The 12,377-nt window shown below is 36.8% G+C and overlaps 1 protein-coding gene across 2 annotated transcripts in view; it reads right to left on the reverse strand.

Moving 5' to 3' along the window:
- The window catches only part of TEX10 (testis expressed 10), a 44,064-nt gene that overhangs the window by 5,310 nt on the left and 26,377 nt on the right, over positions 1–12,377 (reverse strand). For both annotated transcript variants that reach the window (XM_006886880.1, XM_006886879.1), the window contains exons 10-12: positions 11,887–12,020; positions 5,035–5,115; positions 3,208–3,389 (exon numbers count right to left, since the gene is read on the reverse strand). In XM_006886880.1, coding sequence (XP_006886942.1) covers positions 3,208–3,389; positions 5,035–5,115; positions 11,887–12,020 — 397 coding nt within the window. The remainder of the gene's footprint in view (positions 1–3,207; positions 3,390–5,034; positions 5,116–11,886; positions 12,021–12,377) is intronic.

Here is a 12,377-nt window from a genome sequence, read left to right on the forward strand (position 1 = left end):
GCTTGAATTTGCATATGAGTAGTTGGTGGTCTGTTCCACAATCAGCTCCTGGCCTAGTTTTCACAGCTGATATTGAGCTTCTCCAGCCGTTCTTTCCACATCTGTAATCAATCTGATTCCTATGCATACCATCAGGTGAAATCCAGGTATATATCCTGCGTTTATGTCTCAGTGGGAGATAGTGTAGCCCAAAAAGGACTTTCAAGTTCCCCAGACCCACCTAGTAAGTGTCATCCCATAATATACAGGGGCCTGGTAATATGAGTACTTTAAATATCCACGATGCATCTTAAACAAGAATTACATGCACATTTTGTCCAGTGCAGCCACATAAAGGCAAAGGAGAATACTCTTCTCTAAGAAACCACAGGAGATTTTTTTAAACTTTTCATTAACGTTTTTAATAAAAGGGCTATATTTTAAGAGGCAGAAAACAACAGACAGCAATATACATGTTTCACCAACAGGAATGCTTATTCTTAAATCCTTATGAGCAGTTCCTTGCTGTTTATAAAGTCTTTTCATGACTCACAGAACTTAAGTTTGATGGTGAATAACTAAAATATGTCCAATTTAACGTTTACCTACATGAGAATTTTACCTTGTATTTCCAGTGAAATAACACAAGTTTTTAAAAATATAAACTTATTTTAAAAATTAAAAGCCACTAACAGTAAAACAGATAAATAACTTGTGGCATATTCAAACAACAGACTAGTGTAAAGCAGAGGTCAGCAAAGTGTGACTGGTTTATTCAATCCTAGCTCAATTCTGTAAATAACTCTTACTTCCTGACAGTCATGATAGCTCATCTACCCATCATCCCTAGCCACTTTCCCACTAACACCGCAGGGCAGAACAGCCACAACAGAGACCGTGTGGTCCACAAAATGTAAAATATCCACTATTTAAAGCAAAAATTCTGCAAATCTTCCCTACAGAAAAAGAAAAAACAGATAATGAATAACATGGCTGAATTTCCTCAATGACAGTCAAGTGATCCAGTAATAATAATAAAAAAAAGACATAAGACTCCTTAAATGTAAAATTCAAATATGCAAAACAAGTTATATTGGTTAGAAACTTACCATTTAAAAACAGCCAAGGAAGTGATTAATGTGAGGGTGGTCATTTCTGAGTGTAGGAAAGAGGTACACGGAGTGTGCTCATGTTTATCTTATAACTACACTTTATGTTATAAATAAATACATAAATGTTACAAACATAAAATAAGTATGTATGATGTATTTTTATGACATTTTTAAGCTCAAAAAGGACTAGAAAGGTACACATCTAATTTTTATTTTCCTGTATTTGCTCACTAAATTTTTCTTAAACCTTCTGGAATAAAAGGAAACAATTTTTTAAAAAACTTACAAATAAGAATATAAACAGTATTTTTAAATTGCAGTGGAATGTTTTAAACAATCCTAGAAGCTTTATCTTGAATATTATATTTCGTAGCAAAAGTATTAATTAAAAACAGCGGCACCTTTTTTTTTTTTTAGCTTTTATCTTATTTTATTCAATATATTTGAGATAATCATTCACATAGTTAATCTACCCTTAAAAATAGGCACTACTTACTTTAGGATAATCCATTTATGTACAAAAACAAACCCTTTACATATTCACACTTATGTTAAGTGTACAGAAAAAAAAAGCTATAAACACTGGTAACATCTGGAATAATGTGAAGGGAGATAACTTTTTATTCCATACAGTACTGTATATCTGAAATTTTTTACAACATATATTTATGGATTATTCATAAAAATTTTATTTTTTAAAAGGTTTTTAACCCAAGCTCCTGCTGTTTCAAGGAGCCAAAAGAAAGTCTGTTCAAATATTTATATTTTGCTTGTCTCATTAATTTATTTAGTAAACCTTTTTGTTCACTCACAATATGTTAATTCCAGTACAGTGCATTAGTTGGAGGTGTAATAAAAACTGGTTTGACTCTACTGTATCTTGATATTTGAATAACTACACAAATTTGGATAAAATTTTTTTAGAACTCTTGGTATATATATGCTATTAAAAAAAATCAAGTAGATTTAGAAAATAACAGTCCTCTATTTCTAAACTCAGACAATGTATGTGGTACCGACCGGTACTTTCTCAGGATACAGGTTTGTTATGCATCTCAAATTTATTTTGATGCATAATGATCCCATACAGCAGAGAATTGCCACCATTTCCTGGGTTGTAATTTTTACAGGAGCAGATAATCAGATCATTTCTCCCACAGAGCCTCAGGTGGGTTTGAACTGATTTTGTTATCAGCAGCAGAACACTTAACTACTGCTCCAAGAGTTTCTCTGTAGATCTATAGGACTCTCAGGAGTATCTGCTTTAAATGAGAGAAATTGTTCTTTAGAAATGATTTTTCCTAAATCTTGATCGGTGATAACAAGAATGCATGTTTTAAAAGATGGCAGTAATTATTTCTAATATAAAAACTTATGAGAAAGGTGAAGCTGAGTAATTCAAAGTAAATTTGTCAGGCTGTTCTGTCACCCCACTTCTGGGGAGTGGCAGAGATGTGCTGAAATGATTTTTGATAAATGGTTCAAAGTCAACAAAAATATTTAAAAAAATGATTCAACTGGTAACACCCCCCATTTTCCAACAACGGTGTTGGAAATATTATTTATGTTATTTATCAAATTTCCTTCAACTTTTAAAATAAGAGTAGTTTTATTATTTTGGTATCCTTTCACTATATTGCTATACAATTTAAGCATAGAAAGCATCCTAAACATTTTTTAAATGGGTAAATACTGGTTCATTACGTAAAACAGCGGCACCTTAGGACAACGTCCTTGAAATCCAAGACTTTAAAATGCTCCTCTGGCTCGCGCTAATGAAGGTCAAAACAAGCCACAAAGGCTGGTACTCAAAGTTCATGTTCCTAAGAGTGAACTGCAGAATGCTTTTCTTGCTAGACTTGTAACAATGGTTAGGTTCTCAAAAAACTTTATAATTCCATCTTTTTGGACTTTGGGGAGTAAGTGTGCTAAGAATTTGGAGAACAAGAATTCATTAAAGAGCCAGGAAAAAGACAGGTATGTTTCTATGAACTCTCTGAAAGAGAATTTAAGGTGTTCTGAAAATCCAATCTTATCTTCTCTCTCATTTATTTACAGGGAATTAGGACAGTGAAACAGGGAGGGAGGGAAAAAAGTAGATAAATAAACCATTTACCTTTTTCTTAAATGTTCTGCTTCTCCCTTCTCTAGAGTCAGCAAAAAATAAAGAAGACTGTAGCAACAAGAAGCCAGAAACGGGAGTAGTGTTTCACTGAGGATGCACGCCTGATCCAGGAGCTTACAGATCACACCCAAAACACAGCCAGCTGTGCTGTCAGGAATGACAGTCAACCCGACCTACAGGGGGAAAAAAAATCCAACTCATTACCTTCACCATCAACCTCACCCTCGTCCCGCCCAAATAAAACCCGGTCAAATGAGTTAAATCTTTTATCAGCTCCATGCAAAGACTACTATATGCATAATACTACCACATCTGAAGTCTTAGTTTCCTTTTAAAACGTTGTCCTCACATAACTTTGAAAAGATACACACTAAGAAAGAAACACTCCCCTGAGCCATTACCTTTTCCTATGCCAAAGTCATTTTATAATTTTCCAGATATATATTACAATTTCTACTGATGGTCAGAAATAACTTTAAAGTATTATTTCATGCACCCAATGAAAATCTTGATACCAATCATCACATTAACATGATTCTTACTCAGGCAAGAAAACTCTAGTATCTCAAATCACCCCCTTGCAGGTAATCAAAAGTACAGAGCTTCTCTATCCTCAGATTTAGGTAGTCATTCAGACATCAATAAGAAATAGAAGTCTATTGGAATCTGTAAGATATCATTAAAGTTAAAAACTGGTTGCTTTTCTCTTAAAAAAACAAAAAGTGGTAATAAGATTATGCCAGTACATTTAACCTTTACTGTCTGCACTGACATTAAGATAAAGGATTGCTTGTAACCGTGTATGTAACACTGCTGTTGAAACGGACTCAAAGCTGAACCTCCAGTGGGTTTTCAGAGGTAGTAAATTATAGAGACTGCCCATCCTTCTCCCTCAAGCAGCTCCTGGATTAGAAATCTCTGCCTCTGGGTTGGCAGTGAAGCTCCTTACCCACTAGGCCACCTTGAGCTCCCTGACTGCATATATACTTGATTTAAATCTTCCATAAACTAGTGTTGAGAAATCATAAAATCTGCAGCCTTAGGTCTTAATCCTCTCCGTCTGGCTGTCTGAGAACAGGGGCCAAGACTGACGAGCATGTGGATCTTTTACTATAATAATAAACATAGACAGAGAAGGATATAAATCCCTAAAATTGAGGCAAGAAAAAAAAAATCAAATACAGACATCGTTGGAGACATAAGGGTAAGTACTGGAAGTTTACTAGCAGGGAGTGGGAGGAAAATAGGCAAGAAATCCAAAGCTGTACTTTCAACTCAGTAGAAAGAGCAAACAAAAAGGAATGTACTGATAAAATTATCCATTAGATTTCAGCATACACATGAGAGCCCCTGAAGACAAAATCTAGGCTCCTTGCTTTCAACTCAAATGTAAACTTCCAGTGCCCATGTTATGGTCTGTCTACGTTAGAGGTGATATTGCTACTCTGGGCCGAGACTCTCATAGGCTACAGAGCACGTCGCTGGTCTGAATGTGGGACTCCCAACATACTGATCCAGTGATCTGTGTACCCTAAGAAAGTATAAGGAACTCAAGGTGTTAATCTGGGGTCCTTAAAAAAAAAACAAAACAAAACAAACTGAGATCGTGAGGAAAAGAGATTTCTCAAGACCAAGGAAGCAATGAGCAATAAGCAAAAATAAAATCCCGATTTCTACATCCATTGTGCTGCAGGATGCCTGACATCAATAAACGCAGGATTCCAGACACACTCACTCCCTGGCTATGGCAACCCCATCCTATCACTCAATCACTGGGCTTTTGTTTGCTATAAAAATGGAAACATAAAGTATATTTACCAAATGCTTACTGATGGCACTCTGTAGGATGTCAAAACTCTGGCTTCGAGCTGGGATAACCAATAAACTGTGACAAACTGCCTATCAGGAAAGGAGAAACCAATACATAAATCAGGCTATTTGTAAGTCAAAACCAGATAAATTCAATAGATTTTTAAAAATATACACACACACACATAAAATTTTGTTGTTGAAAATAAACACAAGAAAAAAAGTCAACATTTAAAGAGCAATTAATTGTTGTGCTTATAAACTTATAAGGCTCCAGGTAATATGCATCAAAAGAGGATATAGAATAGATCCTTATTCTATTTATTCATATCCCTGCCTCCTACTCACTGAAAGTAAAGGGGCTGGGGAAAAGAAAGGATTTGAAGAGTCTATATGAAAACCCCCCCAAAAAATATCAAGGAGGTAGGCATCCAAGTTTTAAATATTTAATTTTCTATGTTCTCAAAAAAGGGGGAGGGGGCAGAAAGAAATAAGTACAACACAAAATCCTTCTGAGATCATTACAAGAAACTCCAGAATATGACAGTGAGTACAGAAAAATAAATCTTGATTATAATAAACTGTTGTAATCCATAATTCTTCTCAAGGAGGATGTCTGACATATATAGTACTTGCATTTTACACGTTGTTGTTGTTGTTATGTGCCGTCAAGTCACCTGCAACTCATAGCAACCCTATGTACAACAGCCCTAAACCGTGATCTATCCTGTGCCAATTTTACTGTCTCTGACACAGCTACCCCCATTGCCCCAATTACTGAATCAATCCATCTTATCGAGGGTCATCCTCTCCTGCACCGTCCCTTCACTCTCCAAAGCATGATTATCCCTCTCCAAGGACTGGTTCCTCTTTGCAACATGCACAACGTATGTCAGATGAGGCTTAAGAATTCTTTCCTCTAAGGCACAGCCTTGCTTCATCCTCTCCAGGATGTACCTGTTTATTCTCCTGGTAGTCCATGGTATATTCAACACTCTTCCCCAGCACCACAGCTCAAAGGCATCAATTCTCCTTCTATCAACCCTAGTCATTGTCCAGCTCTCTGTTGCATAGCAAGTGATTGCAAAGACCATGGCCTGTATCAGATGCACCTTAGTCTCCAGACTAACATCGTTGCTCTTCAGTACTTTGGAGATGAATCTAACAGCAGACTTTCCCATCATAATACATCTTTTCATTTCCTGGATGCTGGTGCCAAAAGTGTTGAACGTGGAGCCAAGCAAACCATAGCTGTGACCAATCTCAATCTTTTTACCATCTATCCTGATGCTGCCAATCGGCCCAGTGGTGAGAAATCTGTTTTCTTGATATTGAGCTTCAATCCATATTGAAGGCTGCAGTCCTTGTCCTTGACCCTCTGCAGCAAGGGCTTCAGTTCTCCTCAGTTTCAGCAAGCAGGGTTGTGCCATCTACATTAGCACACATTGTTGATGAGTCTTCTTCCAATCCTGATGCCACATTTCTCCTCATAGAGCCCCACCTCCTAGATAATCTGTTCTGCATATAGATTTAAAAGGTATGGAGAGAGGACACATCCCTAGTGTACATTCTTCCTAATTATGAACCATGCTGTGTTCCCTTGCTCTCTTCTGACGAATGCCTCATGGCCCAAGTGTAGTTTTACATGTATTGTTATTTAAATATACTAACAAATGAGTTGTCAGCATGGTAAATTATTAATCATAAAACACAGCATGAAGATCTAAATAAACTTTTATACAAATATGACTGAAAAGTACAAGGAGGAAGGTACACAAAAACTATACAAAACCAGATTATTTCGTTGTTTGTTGCTGACTGCCATCGAGTCGAGCAGGACTCACAGCAACCCTATGAATCAAAAGCCCGAAACCTTTCTATAAGTATAATCATTTCTCCAGGTTCATTGAGTTTCCAGAGGCATGTTGTTTAGGAAGTGAAAGCTACTCCTCCTTCCAAACCAGTCTTAAACTGGGAGCGTCACCAAACACTGTCCACCAAGGGCAGCTGTTATAACATTTGACCCCCAATGACGCAAGGTTCAGCTTCACAGCAAACCCAGATTACCTCAGTACTGTAGACTGACAGACAAGTGCTGAAAGCTTTCTATAACTATCATCATTTCTCCAGGTTCATAGACTGCCCAGAGGCATATGGGTTAGAAAGTGGATGCCACTCCTCCTTCCAAACATTTGGCCCTAGAGCCCTACGACGTTTTTAAATACTGGCAAACCCAAATGCTGGTGGACTAAGAGTCAAAGACCCCCAATTCATCTGGCAAGTCCCATCTGCTGACATCCACTTGGGGATGAAAATAAAGCCACAAGAGCCCTGAGCATTCCATTAAGTGTCCCTCCTCGAGACACGAGACACCATCATATCATCCAGCATAAAAACCAATTCACAACACAACAGCCATCAGCTTAAGGATATGTACAGGTAATTTTTTTTTTTAAAAAAAGAGATACATGGTAAGTTGATTAATTTTGTTCTTTTAGAAAACAAGTAATCCTAGTGATTAAAATGGGGAAAAAATTCATAGCCAGTATGATAGCTAGATATCACAAAGCAGCCATTACAGAGAAAATTAAATGTTAAGCTCTTTTAATATCCCTTAATTCTAAGACATTATCTTGTTTATCAACTTGAATATTATTTATTCACATCACTAAGTCCACTCTTTTCCCTGCATAACGATAAAACTGTTCTTTAAAATGTATCATTCAACAGTTTCCTTTGTTTTGTTGTTTTCTTTTAAAATTATTACTAATAACTCAAAAATGCTGAATTTTTCTCCTCCACCCATTTCAAAGTATTTTACATAATCCCCATTAGTCTTTCTTCAGAACCTTCTAATATTTTGCTTATAAGACAAGAAAACCAAAGCAAATTTTTATTTTAAAAAAAGAATTTAGCTGAACAGGTTAAAATAGGCAATGGAGGTGAGGGAAGCTTTCCAGTGAGTAAAGGGCATGTGAGACAGCTGCCACTGGCTAGTACAACAATCACCCTCACATTATCCTCCATTATTCTAAAAAAGTACACTGTGTCTATAAAAGCCACCTTTATTTTCTCAAGAGGTCAACACACAGCACAATTCTGTACTAAGTGTCGAATCTATCTAAGCAGGAGCCAGCTGGTGGGTCTCCAGGAAGGATCCTGCCTTCCACAGACAGAGCATGAGCTGTATCAGCACTGACCTGTCCTCCTCCTTCCACACTTGAACAGAAAACCGATGCCTTCAACAGTAGTAATCACGTCAACCTCCTTCCACACCTGAACAGAAAACTGATGCCTTCAACAGCAATAGTCACTACGAATATTTGAAGGAATGGCCAAGAGCTGGTTTTTTAACATAGGAGAACTGAAATAATATGAACAACTACTTATTTCTGAACTGCTCTGAGAGGGATAGGTGTGAGGTGGGGTATGTGTGGTGGAGTGTGTGCAGCCATGTATGCATGCGTATGAAGGGGGACCTGTTAGCTCTCATCCACCCCAGAAAATAATCTAACTGATACATGGCTTATAAGTTGGATTTTATTTTGGCTTCTGAGGAAACTTTTCGGCTTTCTTTATAATTCTCAGATACACCAAAGAAATAAATATATCAGTATGAAATGTTACCACACTGAAGTCTTTCAATTATTTTGCAAACAAGTCTTAAAAATATTACAAGGGAAACTTGTTAAAATATATAATTCAATGGAGCCACAATAGTCAACATGAGTACCAAAGGAAATAATGTCAAGCTCAGTGGGTAATGACCTTAGTTATTCAAGAACTCAGAAAACAGTCACATTGCCGCGTGAAAACCAAGACATCCTCAAATAGATCATGACATTAAATTAAATTAAAAATGTGGATATTACAAAAAGTATACAATTAAATGAAGTGAAAAAGGAAGTGTTTGATACTTGTACCATGGGGGGAAGAAACCTCTAGTTTTTAACTGATGCAAGTGCATGTACAGTCTTTCCAAGTGCTGGACATGTATGTGTTAGATGCGTTATAAAAAAAAAAAACACGACAGAAGTGAAGCATTCAAATAAAGAATGGTGCTGAAAAAGATTACTGGCTACTGTAATTTTCAATGACAGAACAAGAAATCAATTATTTTTGCTAAGTGCCGTGAAGTTGTAGACGACTCATAGGGACCCTACAAACGAAAGACCTGAACACTTGTATTAACTTTCATCCTTGCTCCAGGCTCATAGGGTTTCCAGAGGCAAGCTATTTCAGAAGTGGATGCCACTTCTGCTTCCAAGTTTGTTTTAACTGGGGAGCTCCACCAAACACTGTCCACCATGGGTAACCATTAGCGCATTTGACACACCAGTGTCACAGTGTTCTGCATCACAGCAACCACGAGTTACCTCTGTACAGCAAATGGACAGACCAGTGCGATAACCACTTAGAAGAATGTTGGACCAAAAACAATTAAAACCAGGCCTGGAGGCATAGATTAAAATCAGTATCAGAAGAAATATAACCACAATGCTCCTTAGAAGCAATGATAGCATGACTCTGGCTCACTTACTTTCTCACTTATATCACCAGGAAAGACCAACTGCTAGGAAAGGACACAATGGCTGGTATAGCTGAGGATGGGAAAAGTCAAAAAGGCCTTCAAGAGACCAAAACTGGTATGATGAGATTATAACATACAACCGATCATAACTACAAGCCTGGGCCATGAATCACCTGGTTCTAGTATACTGAAAGTTTTCTTCAGTTGGAGTCAAGGTGACAGACACACTCACGACTCTATCATCAGAGCTCTTGAACAATATTTTTAGGACTCCTTTGCTTTTTCAAAATTTCTGCGTACTACTTTATGGTTAGCATCACAGTATGCTAAGGACCAGGCACCACAGCTCTTCTGGGTAGTATTTCACAGCTAGATCATGGTCTTCAAACATTCTCTTAATGATTACATTTGGGTTATTTCCAGTTTGGGTTGTTGTAAATAAAGCAGGCTATACACAGATCCAAAAGTGTGTATAGATAAATAATTTTATTTATTACAGGTAAATATCACAGAAAAAGATTGCTGGATGTATTCTTTTCCATCCCACCCCAGTATGTGAAGGCTCCAGTTGTTCTGTACCTTTGTCTACACTTGCTTTAGTCACTTGTAAATTTTAACTGCTCAAATAGGTATGAACTGCTCAAAGTGCATATTCTGGGTATATTATAAAGAAGGACAAGTCACTGGTCAAGGACACCATGCATGGAAAAGGAGAGCGTAGATGAGGAAAAAGAAGATCCTTAATGAGATGGACTGACTTTTTAAAAAATCACTCAAACAGTGAGCTTGAAATCAGCAGACTGTGAGGATGGTGGATTGCACAGGGTTTAAGTGTGTTGCCCTTGGAGTCGCTATGAGTCAGAGCAGACTTGCCAGCACCTAACACCATGGATGTCACCATCACTGTTGAATGCAATCAGGTTAATTCTGACTCATACTGACCCTATGTACAGAAGAATGAAACACTTCTATGTCCTCACAATCATCACTGCCACATCTGAGGCAATGCAGCTATCACTACTGTAAATCAGCTTCATTGGGATTGTCTTCTTTGTTGCCTCTTTAGTTTACCAAGCAATGCCATCCTTGTCTAGGAACTAGTTCCTCCTGATAACATCTCCTAAGCACCTAAGAAGAAGCTTTGCAATCCTTGATTCTAAGGCGCATTTTGCTTATGTATCTTCCAAGAAAGATAGATTCTTTCTTACAATATACTCAACAGTCCATGATATATTCAATGGCAACAATTTCTTCTCTGATATTCCTTATTCAATGTGCAGCTTCTGCATCCATTACAAGGTGAAATGTCATGGCACAGGTCAAAATATATCTTCAAGTGACATCTTTTGCTATTTATCAGTAACTATTTCAAGTTTGCTTAGTTATGAATAGTAAGGTAAAAGGATACAAGGCTAATGCATAACTTTCATGTCTTTAAACCATGCAGAGGACTTAATCACCCCCATTCTTTGCAATACAATCCATAATTTGCTACAGTCCAGTTAAATATCTTTGTATAGTCAATAAAACACAAGTACATTATGTGGTTTTTATCTTTCACACTTTCCTTTTTCAAAATCCTTTTATTTCTTTTAAGCATTTCAGTGAATTTTATTCTAAAACTTTGCTAAAAATAATTTTTAAAAAAATCATTTTTACTTCCCTCTCCAGATGTTAATCTTCCAAGAGTGAGTCTATCACTGTAAAAACCTTTTGTTTTAACTTGTACCTACTTGATAACCAAACCAGAGAATTTTTTCCACATGCTTAAAAATTATTCATTGGGGGAGGGGAGGGAGGGCTGGGCATGGAGAAACGTGCAACAATGAATGAATGGAAATCCAAAATCCCTGTAAATGTTCATTAAAATTAATAAAATTAAAAAAAAATTATTCATCTATTTTGTTCAAATCTTTTGCCCAATTTTTAAATGGATCACTTGTCTTCAAGAGTTCTTTATGTACTCCTGACACAAATTCTTTGTCAGATAAATGAACTGCAAATGCTTTCCCCAGTCTTGTCTTCAACAGTATTTTCTAAACAATGCTGTTGTTGTTAGGTGCCACTGAGTATGACTTACAACAACCTTATGAACAACATCTGTGAACCGTCCTATGCTGTGCCAGCCTCACAATCTCTGACAAACTCAAGCCCACTGCTGCACTGTATTAAATATAGTATACCTAACACTATAAGCTCTTTTAGAAGGATTTTGTCTTACATTATTATCTCAAAAGATATCTCAGACAATCTTTAACATATGATAACCACATACTGGTTGATTAATTGATATTTAAGAATTAACTGTTACTCTTTTAGTGTGCTGTTACCTCTGTTACATCCCAATGATGCAAAAATTGGTCCAAGTCTGTAAGGTAGAGGAACACAGGGGAAAGCTGTGTCTGGATGACATGAGGAACTCCTCGAAGGCTCTGAAGCCAAGTCAACTCCTCGTTCGAAAACCCTAATAGAAGTACAAAGACATTAGATTTAAAAAAATGTACGTTCTTCAATTTTTTTAAAAAAACAGAGACATGAGCCATCAAGTAAAATTTGGTCTTTTCATTTACTTTTTCCATGTTTCTGATTTTCACACAGTATTTCCAAAAACAAAATACTAGTAACAGATGCCATTAATTCCATAAAATTATGTACACAAAGGATGTGATCTGACTCCAATGCTAATACAGCAAGAAAGGTACTGATGGTTTGGCCACTGAAAAAAATGGGAAAAGTATAATCTTTCCAATTAATAGAGGTTCAGAAAGTAAATATAAAAAGTCCTGGTGGCAAAGTAGTTAAGTGCGCAGATGCTAACCTA

Source organism: Elephantulus edwardii, unplaced genomic scaffold (genome assembly GCF_000299155.1).
Source record: "Elephantulus edwardii isolate Elephantulus edwardi_28Jun2011 unplaced genomic scaffold, EleEdw1.0 scaffold00052, whole genome shotgun sequence".
NCBI lineage: Eukaryota > Metazoa > Chordata > Mammalia > Macroscelidea > Macroscelididae > Elephantulus > Elephantulus edwardii.